This window comes from Phyllostomus discolor, chromosome 5, assembly GCF_004126475.2.
Source record: "Phyllostomus discolor isolate MPI-MPIP mPhyDis1 chromosome 5, mPhyDis1.pri.v3, whole genome shotgun sequence".
NCBI lineage: Eukaryota > Metazoa > Chordata > Mammalia > Chiroptera > Phyllostomidae > Phyllostomus > Phyllostomus discolor.
The window spans coordinates 3,999,005-4,013,128 of NC_040907.2; the positions used below are offsets into that span (position 1 = coordinate 3,999,005).

At 55.5% G+C, this 14,124-nt stretch overlaps 1 protein-coding gene across 1 annotated transcript in view; it reads left to right on the forward strand.

Annotated features, from left to right (window-relative positions):
* Positions 1-14,124, forward strand: part of CAMTA1 (calmodulin binding transcription activator 1) — a 735,454-nt gene that overhangs the window by 705,793 nt on the left and 15,537 nt on the right. Inside the window, 12 exon segments of the mRNA XM_036025251.1 lie at positions 1,927-2,123; positions 2,544-2,622; positions 2,868-3,183; positions 3,608-4,128; positions 9,206-9,217; positions 9,219-9,354; positions 9,357-9,393; positions 9,836-10,082; positions 10,910-10,981; positions 12,447-12,467; positions 14,052-14,078; positions 14,080-14,122. Coding sequence (XP_035881144.1) covers positions 1,927-2,123; positions 2,544-2,622; positions 2,868-3,183; positions 3,608-4,128; positions 9,206-9,217; positions 9,219-9,354; positions 9,357-9,393; positions 9,836-10,082; positions 10,910-10,981; positions 12,447-12,467; positions 14,052-14,078; positions 14,080-14,122 — 1,708 coding nt within the window.

A 14,124-nucleotide genomic window follows, 5' to 3' on the forward strand; every position in this document is an offset into this window, starting at 1 on the left:
TGAAGGGGATGGGATATAACGTCATTCCACAGCTCACCCGTCCCTCGGCTGGCCGGCTGTAGCCTGGTCCCGTGCGAGCTGCCGTGGAACACGCTTCCGTCCATTTCAGTTGGCATCAGTGGGTCTCTGTGTCCCCCCCCCCCCCACGAGACAGGGGTGTGGCTGCCGCTGGTTCACACAACCCAAACAAAACAAGCCCTTCTTCGTTCACCCCCTGGGCTCCCATGCACTCGAGTGCACGTCCAGTGTGCATGGAGCGGCTGAGCCCTGGCCCTGGGGCCCAGTCCTCCCGCTGCAGGGGGCAGGGGGGCCGCCCAGCTGTGCTTGTACAGGTGTCCCGGCAGCAGTTCGGGGGGGAGGGGGATGGCAGTATGTTCATCATCTGCCGTTTTATTTTTCAGACATTTTTTCCCAGGTTTAAAAATAAGAAACAGCCCTGGCTGGCGTAGCTCAGTGGATTGAGCGCAGGCTGCAAACCAAAGTGTCCCAGGTTCGATTCCCAGCCAGGGCACATGCCTGGGTTGCAGGCCATGGCCCCCCAGCAACTGCACATTGATGTCTCTCTCTCTCTCTCTCTCTCTCTCTCTCTCTCTCTCTCTACCTATCTCCCTCCCTTCCCTCTCTAAAAATAAATTAAAAAAATAAACAATGAGGAGCAACAGTATTTCTCTAGCAGTTGAACTTTATGGGGTTTACTGGAAAAATACTGTTAGAAATGCCATTCACTTGGGAGGCGAGTTACACGTAAAACTGCTACCACAGAGACTCAGAGAAGCTGCCGGGGTTACTGACTCTGACTTTATTTTTCTTCCCTTAAAACTGAGCCAAGGGAAGAAAGCCACGTGGTTAGAATTAGTGAATTTGTCTTTCCTGTGTTCCCCTGTTACTAATAAAAAAAAAACCCTTACATTTTAAGATCTTATTGAATGCTTTCCCTAGTACCCTTTTCACGTTGTGTCACGGACTGAACTGGTACTAGGTTTTAAAACGTAGGTGAGAGGTAATAGACGCCTAACACGGCAGGGTCAGGTCAGGGGTGCAGCGCAGTGCCTCCGGATCTGGGGGCAGTCGGAAGCGGCCGCCACAGGCCTAGTCAGCCCGGCCTCACACACGCTCGCAGGTGTCTCCGTCCCGTGAGGGCCTCGAAGATCTGCCCTCGGCCACGCTCAGACGTGCGCTGTGGTGTCAGCTGCGCCGCCCCACCTCGCAGCGCGTCCCCTGGGCGCTTTTAGTGTGTACCTGGGAGTTTGCGCCCTTGACCCCTCACCCACTTTGCCCACCCCGGAACCCCGCCTCCGCCAACCTCCAGTCTCTTCTCTGTGTCGATGATGAGCCCCGGGGGGGTTTTGTTTGTTCGTTTTTGGTTTCTGTTCTTTAGACTTCTCATCGAAGTGACATCACAGTATTTGCCTTTCTGTTCCTCATCTCACGTAGCAGGATGCCCTCAGGGTGCATCCGTGTTGCCCCACATGTCTCACTGGATATCTTCCGTGTCTCTTAAGGGGACGCGTCCCCATCTCAGTGACGCGAGTGTCCTGCAGAAGGAGCGGGGGAGGCAGGGGCCCAGGTGTCGCAGGGGGAAGCGCTAGGGAGGTGGCTCGGCCGGGCTCTGTCACAGCCAGCCACGGTCATTCTCCCCCGTGCACTCTTGCCCCAAGAAGGGTCGGCGTGAAGTTCATTACCGGGCGTCGGCGGTAAAAGAGAGACCCGAGTGTTCTCGGAGCTGTGGAAGATTCCTTGCCCCACGACTGCCGACACCTGCCGCAGAGCCGCACTAGCACATTCTCCCCTGCTTCACAGTGTCCCTTCGTTTCCAGTGTTGTGTCTCCCGAGCCGCTGACCGCAAAGCCTTTGTCCTCCCTACATCAGAACTCTGACCAGGCGAGGGCCCTGACCCCTGACCCCACCTGCGCTTTTCCGTTCCAGTGCGCGTCGGGCCCCGGGGCGCTGGGGAGCTGCTTCGAGAGCCGGGTGGTGGTCGTGTGCGAGAAGATGATGAGCCGGGCCTGCTGGGCCAAGTCCAAGCACCTGATCCACTCGAAGACTTTCCGCGGCATGACCCTGCTGCACCTGGCGGCGGCCCAGGGCTACGCCACCCTCATCCAGACCCTCATCAAGTGGCGGTAAGGCTGGGGCACACCAGGCGGGCGGGCAGCGGGCTGATGGGCGTGCTCACTCATCAATGCGAGTGAGCTTCCTCGTAATGCTCATGGGCTTCCCGTGGGCGTTTCATTAGTGGGCGGAAGTCCGGCCACTCGGCACGCTCCAGCCTGGGAGCGCAGGGCTTTCTCTGCGGACGGTTTCCGAGGGCGTCTTGTGAACTGCCCAGGAAACACTGGGCGAGATGCTACCTCAGTGTGTTTCCCCGGGCTCCTGGCACCACGGAGAGTCCACACCATCCCGTGAGATTTGGAATCTGTTCCTTCCCAACGGGGCTGCTAGATGCTCGGTGCGGTCTCACCTCTGCGGGGTTACGTAGCCCGTCTGGTGTCTCCCGTTCACGCGGGGGCCCGGGCAGTGACCGCTGGCGCTCTCCCTTGCAGCACGAAGCACGCAGACAGCATCGATCTGGAGCTGGAAGTCGACCCCTTGAACGTGGACCACTTCTCCTGCACCCCTCTGGTAAGCAGTGTGCTCGCTGGTCCCAGGACCATTTCCCCAGGCTGTCAGCGCGATGCCCGCCGTCTGTCCTGGTCAGGCCTCGCTGCCACGGCACCTGCGTCACGGCCCCTCGTAACATCGATGTTCCGTGGCCCCCTTGAGGTCGCCAGCAAGGACTCTTCTGTCTTCTGCTGGCAGCTCTGACAAAGGAAAATATGTCTCGAACTCGCAGTGAGAAAGCGGCACTCTGTCTGCTTGTGCTTTAGATGTGGGCGTGCGCCCTGGGGCACCTGGAAGCCGCGGTCGTGCTGTACAAGTGGGACCGCCGCGCCATCTCCATCCCCGACTCCCTCGGGAGGCTGCCTTTGGGAATCGCCCGGTCGAGGGGTCACGTGAAGTTGGCAGAGTGTCTGGAGCACCTGCAGAGGGACGAGCAGGCTCAGCTGGGACAGACCCCCCGAGTCCACTGTCCTCCAAGCGAAGAGCCCAGCACGGACAGCTGGATGACCCAGTGGCACAGCGAAGCCATCGCCTCTCCGGAAATACCCAAAGGAGTCACCGTCATTGCGAGCACCAATCCAGGTAAGAATTCAGAGTTATTACGTTTCACACTTGACAGGTTCCCCAGCTGCTGCCACGCACCAACCCTCAGAAAAATCTGTGGGATACTCACGTGTTATGGGCTTGGGGGTTTTTATGCTTCTGATCTTCCTTTTACTGGGAAGAGGGCCTAGTGCTACTCCCCTGCCGCCCCTGCCACCCGCGCCCCCAGATGCAGAAAGTAGCAAAAAAAAAAAAATCTGCATCCATGCAAGAAAGAAATACAAATTACGGAGGAGGATTATCTGAATACAGTCTATGCCTCTGGGGAATATTTAAATGCCAGGGACACGTCTTGAGTCCCGGCTTCGCCCTTTGTGTCTCCCAGGCTTAGAGAACGTGTTAATTCTGTAGGGTCCCTACCTTTGCCACCTGTCCTGACTATCCTTTCTACTGTGCTTTTCAGAGCTGAGAAGACCTCGGTCTGAACCCTCTAATTACTACAGCAGTGAGAGCCACAAAGATTATCCAGCTCCCAAAAAGCATAAATTGAACCCCGAGTACTTCCAGGCGAGGCAGGAGAAGCTGCTGTCCACTGCACTGAGCCTGGAGCAGCCCCATAGCAGGAAGCAGAGCCCTAGTTCTAAGCAGTCTGCCCCCGAGCCAATCAGCCCCAGTGAAGGAGTGAGGGGCGGCAGCCGGGAACGGTCCCCTCCCGCTCCGGGCGCTGCCGGACTCCGAGCCTCCGGACCTCAGCCCGTGGTCAAGTGGCGCCCCCAAGGTCTTTACGTTGGTGTGTCTACAGCACAGGTGACGGGAGACCCGAAGGGGACCAGTGTAGGAAAGGAGGCAGCACCTGCACAGGTGCGTCCACGGGAGCCCGTGAGTGTCCTGATGATGGCTCACAGGGAGGTGACCGCAGAGCTGGGGCCCTACCGGGACAGTGTGGAGAGCGAGGACTGCTCCCAGCCCATGGATGACATACAGGTGAGCGCGCGCCAGGTAAGCCGGCCGAGGCTGCCGCGGGGCATCGCTGCTGCCATCGCCGTGGTCCGTTCCCAGAGGTCACGTGGTGTCCTCACCAGCGAAGGGTTGGCAGGCCGATTTGATGGACAGTGTGAGAGTCACCTCCTCACTTGGGTCACGTGCTCACTGCGTGAGGCAGCACCATGGACAGGGCCTGGACCCCGGTGCCCAGGTCTCAGGGGAGCCTACCAGCTTGCAGCAGCCCCTCAGAGCTCCCCTGTGGCCCTTCTCCCTACCCCCCAGGGTGGCAGGTTTCACTGTTTCGTGTATTAGTTACAGCAGAGGCATGGCCCGGTCATAGCTGGAACAGGAGGCCCATGGGGGACATTTCAGCGGTCTCAGTGGTGCGATCGGCACGGCCACTGTCTCGCATAAAGGGCATGTGTAGTGTGAGGCCCTTAGGACACGCAGTGAAATGTCCCTGCAGCCGGTAATCGGGTGACCTCATAATAGATATGGAAGATCCAGAATCCTTTAGGGCATTGAACTTGTTCTAGGTTAAGAAAATACATACCGAAGTGCACTTGAGGTTCGGCTCTTCAGCAAACACAGTCCATTCATGAAAATACACTGACAGGAGGGAACCGAATGAGCAACCCAAGGTCACATGTGTGACTTTCTCCCTTTCCACCTTCCCATTGATGTAACCCAAACAGACGTGAGAGGAAAAGGCTCCCACACCTATAAATGGCATGGTGAGAGGGGGCCCTTTGGTCTCACGCCCGGCCCGCGCCCATCGGCAGAGGGCTGTTGCCGAGCAGCCCCTGCGTGAGCATGGTATCCCGCCGGCCGCCTGGCGAGCACCTGCGCCTGGCCAGCGCCCTCTCGTTCCTTGTGGGTGGGTGGGGCTCCACCTTGGATCTGCCTACCCCTGCTGCTGTGGGGAGGCCCACCAGGGAATTGAAACCCTGTTTTAGATAAGGGTTGGCGATTTTCATGTGTGAAGGCCCAAAGAGTAAATATTTTAAGCTTTGTGGGCCATACAGACTGCATGACTATTCAGTCTGCCTTCACAGCACAAAAGCAGCCTTCCGCCATGTTAAACCAATGAGTACTGCTGTGTGCCAATAAAACTTTATTTATACAAACAGGTAGCAGTAGGTGGATTGGTGCCAGGATTTGCCAGTTCCTGGTGGAGCTCATACCATTTACCACTATTAAGCCATCTAGAATAATGTTTCTAAATATGTAATAGTAAATCGTCAGACTATGAAAATCAGTAGCTCCCAAGGAGGACATACAGAAGATCCAAAGACACATGAAACGATGTTCAATATCGCTAGCTATCAGAGAGATGCAAATTAAAACCACAGTGAGATACCACTTCACACCAGTCAGAGTGGCCATCATAAACAAAGTAACAAACAAGAGTTGGAGAGGTTGTGGAGAAAAGGGGACCCTAGTGCACTGCTGGTGGGACTGCAGACTGGTGCAGCCACTATGGAAAACAGTATGGAACTTCCTCAGGGAACTAAAAATGGATCTGCCTTTTGACCCTGTGATTCCACTGCTGGGACTATACCCTAAGAACCCTGAAACACCAATCCAAAAGAACCTTTGCACCCCGATGTTCATAGCAGCACAATTTACAATAGCCAAGTGCTGGAAGCAACCTAGATGCCCATCAGTGAGTGAATGGACCCCAAAACTATGGTACATTGACACAGTGGAATTCTATGCAGCAGAGAGAAAGCAGGAGCTCCTACCCTTCCCAACAGCGTGGATGGAGCTGGAGAGCATTATGCTAAGTGAAACAAGCCAGGCAGTGAAAGACAAATACCACATGATCTCACCTTTAACAGGAACCTAAACAACAAAACAAAGAAACAAGCAAAATATAACCAAAGACACTGAAATAGGGGACAGGCTGACAGTGACCACAGGGGAGAGAATAGAGGGAATTTCAGGGGACGGTGGGAAGGGTTCACAGGAACAAACTTAAAGGACACATGGTCAAAAACTAGGGGGAGGGTGGTAATGGGAGGGAAGTGGGGAGGGGTGGGGGGGGGCTGGACTGGGAGTAAAAAGGAGAAAACTATTTGAGCAATGATTAAAATAATAAAATAAAATAAAAAAGAAAAAATCAGTAGCTCCGAAGAAGGGAGTTGAGTTGAGCCTCTAGAACTTTCCGCAGTGATGGAAATGTTTTATTTATCTCACTGCCCAACAGGGAGGCTGCCACGCACTTGAAATGCAGTGGGGGTGACCCAGGAACTGAATTTCTAAGTTTATTTCATAGCTGCTGGCGTTCCCTGAAACAGAGTGGATGCGGGGAAGGGAAAATAACCTTTAAAAATCCACTTTGGATTTTACCTGAGCCTTGAGAGACTACTAGTATTTTGCTGAATTAAGTCCTTTGTCCATGGATAAAGCGGCAGTCTCTAGAGAAGCACATTAGCCAGTGGAAAAGTAAGAATTAGAAATAATGGAACAGTTCCGGACACGGCAAGCCAGAGCTCACGAAGGAGCGAGCAGTCCAACCAGCAAAACCGACCGTCTGCGTGACGATCAACAGTGTGGTTGCGCGTGAGGCGGTCGTTAAGAGGGGCTCTTTGCCTAGAAGGGGAATCAGGTCTCAAAATAACCTAGAGCTAAAATTCTCATTTGTTTTCACAAAACTAGGAGGTGAGGGAAGTGAAGACGGTAAAAATGCATTAAAGCAGCCCTTGCAGTCAGGAGCTGGCGGATTTCTGCGGCCCTTGCGACAGCGGTGGGGGCTGAGACGGGCTCATCAGAAACGTCAGGGTCACAGGTGGCGTGGACACCGGCTACACACCTGCGGTGTCGCTGACGGAGGGAACACATTTGCTGCACTTGGGAACATCCCAGGAATGGGAAAGCGAACAGCAACAATGGAAATAATAAACAGAAATCACGTGATTGTAGGGATATTTTTAAACACCATGGTAACTGGTAATTCTATTACAAGATTCTCAGGCAGGGTGAAAAGACACTGCTGAAACAAAATGACACGAGGAAACGGAGTGATGAGAGAAGATACAACAGACAAATATGTGTGAAAAGACAAGAAGCACAATTCAAGAGAAAAGTGTGTGTGTGTGTGCGTGATTTACCAAGAAGAGAGGACAGTGGTGCACAACACAGCTTCTGAACATTAAAGCAAAAACAAGCGAGCACGAAGAATGTGGGGCCTTCCCCGTCATCACGGCGTGAGGCTGACACGCAGCCGTCTCAGCGTGTGTCTGATGGCGTGGGCACGACCGTGGCATGGAGCATCGAACAGCCCGACTAGAAGACTTGACTCACTGTATGTGCGTAATATAGACTTAATAGGTGACGTCCAGTTATGCAGGTACAGGTCGTCAATACCCATAGCAAATATCTACGTAACGGCCCTTCTAGACATTCAAGACACATGTGTGAGTGCTGCTCGCGCACGAAGGCAGAGAGAGAGCTCAAATGAAAACCCCAGGCTGCCCGGCGGAAGGCTCTCTCTGTCTCCTCTGACCCCAGTCCGAGAAAGGGAAGCGGACGGCACGACCTTTTTCCAGACCCGACTGTTCAGACTCGGTTGGCAGTCATTTATGTTTCGCTGCCCCTTGGCTGCCCCACGATGAAAAGTCAGCTGCTTGGCAGGGAGTATGGCGCCTATGGCCACGAGGTGTGCTCATGCTGGAACGAGCGCACAAAGTGGGGGGGTCTCGGTGTGGCCAGAGAGAGTCTCCAGGCGCCTCGGTCTCCGGGAAGTCCGCCTGGCTTTTCGTAAAATATCTGGGCGCCTCCCTGGGGATAAACGTCAAGGCAGGGCCTGCTTCTTCCTGTCTGAGTTTCAAATCAAGAGAGCCCACATCAAAGGGAAAGAGAAGCCGCGAAAGTTTTCCCCAAATGTCTCATTTGTATTCCCATTACAGAAGTAATTCTGGCTCTGTGTTGAAATTAGAAAATTACCAAGACAAGTGTTTTAACAGCTCCGTGGAGATAACAAGTTACCGTAACCCCCATCCACTCTCCGTGTTCCGTGTGACGTGTCTGGCAGCGGGTGCAGCCATGCGCCGCCACCAGAGCCCTGCTGAGAACGCTTTCCGTCGCCCCCAGAGTCCCCGGTGCCCCCCGCCTCCAGTCTCCGCTCCGTTTCTGCCCCAGGCAACCCCCTGGTCTGGTTTCTCTCCCCAGAGTTTCCCGTTTTCTAGAAATGTATAAATGGAATCATAAAGTATGAAGTCTTATGAGTCTGGTGTTTTTCACTTAGCAGAGATGTCTCCTGAGGTGCCTGTCATGTCGTAAGATGAGCACATTGTCTGTCACCTTCGTACAGTTCCTCTCAAACATTTCAATTCACGTAGACACTGCGGCTTGCTGTTTCACTTCCCGTTCTCAAGGCACACGCAAGGACGTTCCTAAAGCCGGCCGCGTCTGGCTCTGACAGCGGATGTCTCTCTCCAGAGCGGTCTTGGGGTGCCTCAGGTCTCCGTTAGGGATGTATTTTGGGTGCAAGTATCAGCAACCTAACTACAGTGGTTCAGTTTTAAAAGTCATTTGTTTTCCTGTAGAGTCTCGTTGCCCAGAGTGGGTCCCGTCCCCTCCCCAGGTGCACGGGAGGGGGGACGTTGAGAAGGGCGTCAGCCTTACTGGCTCGTCGTTTCCGGGCTGTCCCCCGGGGTTTGTCGTCGCTGCTCTCTGCAGAACTGGGGTTCTCCAGGCAAAGTGGGGGTGGATGTTGGTTAGGTAACTGCTGCTGTCACCCTGAGCATGTGACAACTTGCTGGAGACCTGCCCAGTCACCCTGAGTCGTGTTGTCACTGAGTGGTTGACCCTCGCAGAGAGGAGGAGGGTGGGCACCAGCCAGCACAGCTCTGAGACTTGATTAAAGGTTTGGTCCGGAGTGTGACTCGGAGATATGACCGGGTCTCGGTCCGCTCAGGCAAGTGACGTGAGCCTCACAGTGACACTGGAGTGGATCGGCCTGCGGTGCAGCCCCCGCCCCTGATCCTCTCCGTGCGGGCGGGGTGGGTGGCCTGCCTGGAGAACGCCCCAGGCCCCGTTCTCACCTGCGTGTTCTGTGTGCCCCGGGCCCCAGGTGAACATGATGAACCCTGGCAGAACACATCATCGAGGCCACCCCTGACCGGATCAAGCAGGAGAACTTTGTGCCCATGGAGCCCTCGGCTCTGGAAAGGACGGAGACCACCACCATCAGCAGCACGATGAGCTGGCTGGCCAGTTACCTGGCGATGTCGACCACCTGCCAGGTGCCGCGCAGCTCAGGTGAGGCGCCCCCCAGGAGAAGGCCCCGGCTTCCCTGGCGGACAGAGAGGGGGTGGGGATGCCGTGTAGCGGAGAGCCCACTGGGGCCGGGGGGAAGCTCTGGGACGCGTTCTGTTTCAAGGCCCCCCTCACGCCCGCACCTCCCACAGCAGAGCGCGGGCGGCTGACACCATCCTGCTTTCTCCCGCCTCCCCAGAGGCTCCCCAGGGGCGCAGCAGCTGCTTGGTGGTTTAATGTGTTGTACGGTGCCGGACTCGCACCGGGTGTCTGGTGGTGAACTTCTGATCGGGGGACAGTTCGAGTCGGGGTGCGTGTAGCAGCCGAGTGAAGGCGAGTTCCCAGTGGCCCGTTGAGGCTCGGGGCACGTCCTCTTCTCGAGCCAGCGTGGGCTGCGCCACGCCGTCCATCACCAGTGTCTCCCCTGCGTCTCCCCCTGTTGCAGAAGTGCGTACAGCGAGCCTCTGACACCCTCTTCCAACACCAGCCTGAGCCCCGGGGGCTCCCCAGGCAGCGAAATAGCTTTCGAGAGGCCCAGCCTTCCCTCCGCAGCGGACTGGTCGGAGTTCCTGAGCGCGTCCACCAGCGAGAAGGTGGAGAACGAGTTCGCTCAGCTGACCCTGTCCGACCACGAGCAGCGGGAACTCTATGAGGCCGCCCGGCTGGTGCAGACAGCCTTCCGGAAGTACAAGGTGAGCTGGGTCCGGGCCTGGCGCCGCGACACCCTGGGGGCCGCGGAGGTCGGTGGAAGTCGGAAACATTCCCGCCAACACGTGGGCCATTTCCTTCATTCCTCTGAGTTTGCGGATTCTCGTTTGAATTATTAATCATGCCACCTGAAGTTATTGATAATTTCGAGAAGCTTTAGTAAACTGAAGCCGACTAGAGTGTGATGGCCATTGTCATCTCACTTATTGTGGGTCATGAAAATGGACACCTATCATCACGTTACTATACAGCCCGTCGCTGCCTCTGCCTCTAGGCATCTGTGGCCTAAAGCGGGGGGGTTGTGACTACAGGCCTGGGACCTGACCTCAGGCAGCCCCGGACCCCCTGACAGTGTAGGGCAAAGCACCTGTACGTGCGTACTTAGCAGGAGAGGGTCCACAGCCTCCGGCTGACTGCCCGGGACCCGCCACCCCGAGACCACGTGAGAGGCAACCGCTCGCGGGTGCAAGTGCAGAGGACGGCCGTGTCTCAGCGCGCAGAGCAGGCCCGGCAGGGTCCGGCCAGCCGTGCCACACCGGCTCGGTCAAACGCCTTGGGAGTGGGTTTCCTTTGTGAGGTCGCCGAACGTCCGGACACGGTGGTTCTGGTTGGAAGCAAGAACAGTTGGGGATTTGTTCTGTACGTTCCTTTTTTTAAACTTACACTTGTAGTCGGCACTGTGTTTTGGTAAACCTGGGGTCCCAGCACTGAGGAAGCCAATTAAATGGATGATAGTTGTCTTTAAGTCATAGGAAAGGTGACATTTCATACACTAAATCGTGGGGTTTTTTCTCCCGACTTGACCCTTCAGGGCCGACCCTTGAGAGAACAGCAGGAAGTGGCCGCCGCCGTCATCCAGCGTTGTTACAGGAAATACAAGCAGGTGAGCCAAGGTCGGGGTCGCGGCGGGATGAGCCCGCGCCAACCGCACAGGCCCCGGAGGGTGGCAGTGCGCGGCTGGCCCGGAGCAGCCTGTCCAGCGCCCTTCCAGGGGCGGCCTTCCGGTGGCCTCGTCAGAACAAGAGCAGACTGTTCCGGGGCTGCGGACAGGGGCAGGAAAAAAGCCGTCTGCCGCCAAACCGATGCCACAAAACGGGTTTTGTTCCCGTTTGTGGCCCCTGATGCTGGTCTGTTGAGGGTCCACGTCCCCCAGTTCGACCTGCAAACCCCGCGGTGATGGAGGAGCCGCAGGGGTCCCCGCGGCGACTGGGGAGGCAGAGCCGGCCGCCGTCTCAGGCCTTCGTCGCGGCAGCTGTCTCGCCTGTAGACACTCTCCATCTCAGGCCCCTTACCCCCGTGAGGGTGCAGAATGACAAAAGTCTCTGAGACTCTTAGAGCGCTTCCGTGTTTGCGCGGTTAGGGGGCTCGGAAGAATGTCCAGGTGCCCTTCCTGCCGTGACTGTCTCCAGAACGGCCTGTGGGGGTCCCCGGGCCACCATCAGAGGGAGAGGGGCCGCGGCCCACGGAGCACCTCCTGGGCACCTCCTGGCACCAGTCTCCCAGGCCCGGCCTCTCACTCACTCCTGACCGTTACTGAAAGTGAAGTTTTATTTCCGTTTTTCCGACAGAGAAGCTAAGGCTCAGAGAAGTAAGAAAACAGTAGATCTTTCTAAAGACCTAGGTGGTTTAGAAAATATAAAAAAATACATCTAATTGAGTTTTGAATGGCTCATGAGATAAGCTCAGTCCCGTCAGTAGGCTCGGAACCTTTTGCTAGGCTGTGCTTTAGGTTTCACATTGTGTTTGAGGGTTGCTGAACACCAAGACGTATAAAAGCCACGTGGAATGTGGGGGCTGTGTCCTCTTGTTACGATCTAGGGGCTTGGGTTTCTGGTAGGGTTGCCATCCTCTCGGGGATTACGCCCTCTTCTTGGGTGGGCTGGGGGTCGGGGGACGCCTTCGGCTCTCAGCCAGTGCGAGTCCATGATCCCAGAAAACGAAGGTTTATTGTGTAAACGCTGACACCACGGCTCCTGCAGCCCCGAGGCGGGGCGCAGCTCCGCACGCCGGCTTCCCTTCGGTGGGCGGGCTTCACGGTAGCACCGGTGAGACCCAGAACCGGAGTTTCAAGGCCATGATCACAACAGTATCTATCCCAAAATACCAGTTTGGTTTCCTTTAACCTCCCACCAAGAAGTGTTGTCTACAGCCAATAAGATGGAAGGCACTTTCCTTTTTTTTTTGAAATACCGATATAAGACAAATGCTTTGGAGGTGGAATGCATTCCACAGCCAGGTTGCCTTTTTTTTCTTGTGGTGGTGGGAGTTTTGTCAGTTCTGGTTTTCTAAGTGCGTTACTATCTACCGAGCAATCTAACCTTAACCTTGTATTCTCTGTTTCTCCCCAGCTGACATGGATAGCCTTGAAGGTAATGCCACTCCCAGCCCTCCCACAGCTCATCTCGCCCGAGTCACAAACTCTGCACCATCCCCAGCTCCGAGGCAGCCCTCGGGGCGGCAGGCACACCCCCTGGCCAGGCCGCCCGAGCGCAGGGATCTGTCCCCCTGGGGACCCACGTGGTCATTCAGTTGGAGTGCATTTTGACACAAACAATAATTGGACGCTTTCTCGGCCAATGTCATCTAAAAAGACTCCGCCCAGACCACGCCCCCTGAGCCCAGGGAGCCACTCCCTAAACGTGCCTTTTGCCCAGCGTGCTTCCCTGCGGCCCAGCGGGCTCCGAATGCGCATTGTCGCAAATCACAGCAGCTCTGCAGGGTACAGCGTCCTTGTCTTTTTTAAAAGACTCCGGGACAGATGAACATTAGTGTAAAGCAGGTCAGATAAGACCAAGGGGCTCTGGCCAAAGGGTCCCGGGGCCTGCACGCTCGGAGACGTCACTCCCGCCCCTCATTCCACCTCATACATGCAGAGACAGGCGTAGGCACAGGGTGTCTCAGCAGTGTGTCTCCCCCGCTGGTAAGTTGCCCTCTTGGAAGCAGAGGGCCTCCTTGTCCCCTGAGTCAAATTCTGTTTCCTGGGCGACTCGGAGCTTTTTTAAACATGGAGAGAGCTGTGTTTTCAGTCCCTGGAGACTGAAGTGGAAGAGACTCATCCCCCCGTGCCTTCATCCCTCACTCGAGAGCCCGCGCAGGTGGGCGGAGGGCCGCGGTCCTGGCCCCCGAGCTGCCTGGGCCTGCGGCAGCGTCCTGGTTCTCTGCCTCCCGCCCGCCCCGCTGTGTGGGTCCTAGGAGTGTCAACCTTTTGCAGGTTAAATTAAAATGGCTTAAAGGTGTCAGCGTTTCATGATAAGCCTTGTAGTTGGGACTTTGTAACTCAGAAGTCTGTTCATGGGACGATAGGAATCAGGTGCTGACTGCTGTGTAGACGTGCGTGGTGGGAACTGGGAGGCATAACAGGTTGATGGAAAAGGTTTCAAAACTGGAGAGCAAATATTAACATTTAAAATTTTATTTTCTCTAAATGTTTTTAAGATTCCTACGTGTCTTCGTGGATTAATATTGAAAACTTTTTTTCTCCCTTGGTTTGGTATGGCTCAGTGGATCAGTGCTGACCTGCAAACTGAAAGGTCACCAGTTCGATTCCCAGTCAGGGCACATGCCACAGTTGCAGGCCAGGTCCCCAGTCGGGGGTGCCTGAGCAGCAACCATTCCATGTATCTCTCTCTCACATCGATGTTTCTCTCCCTCTCTTCCTCCTCTTCTCTCTAAAAATTAATAAATAAATCTTTTTAAAATAATTTTTTTCAAGAAGGACAATATATGTTGATGTTTCGAGGGGGAGGGGAAACACGTGAAAAGCAACACATAGTCTAACGGTGACCCGTAAAGTAATATTTTGCATTTGGAAAGGTAGGTGAAAAGATTCTAGCTGGCCTGTTTGGTGAGGAACCCTAAGCCGAGGCCGCGGAGTAAAGGGGAGGCCCCTTCTCCCAGGCCCTGCCCCGGCGGCTCCTGTGTTACTCTCGTGCCTCCTCTTGTCTCCCCTGCAGTATGCACTTTATAAAAAGATGACCCAGGGCCGCCATCCTCATCCAGAGCAAGTTCCGGAGCTACTACGAGCAT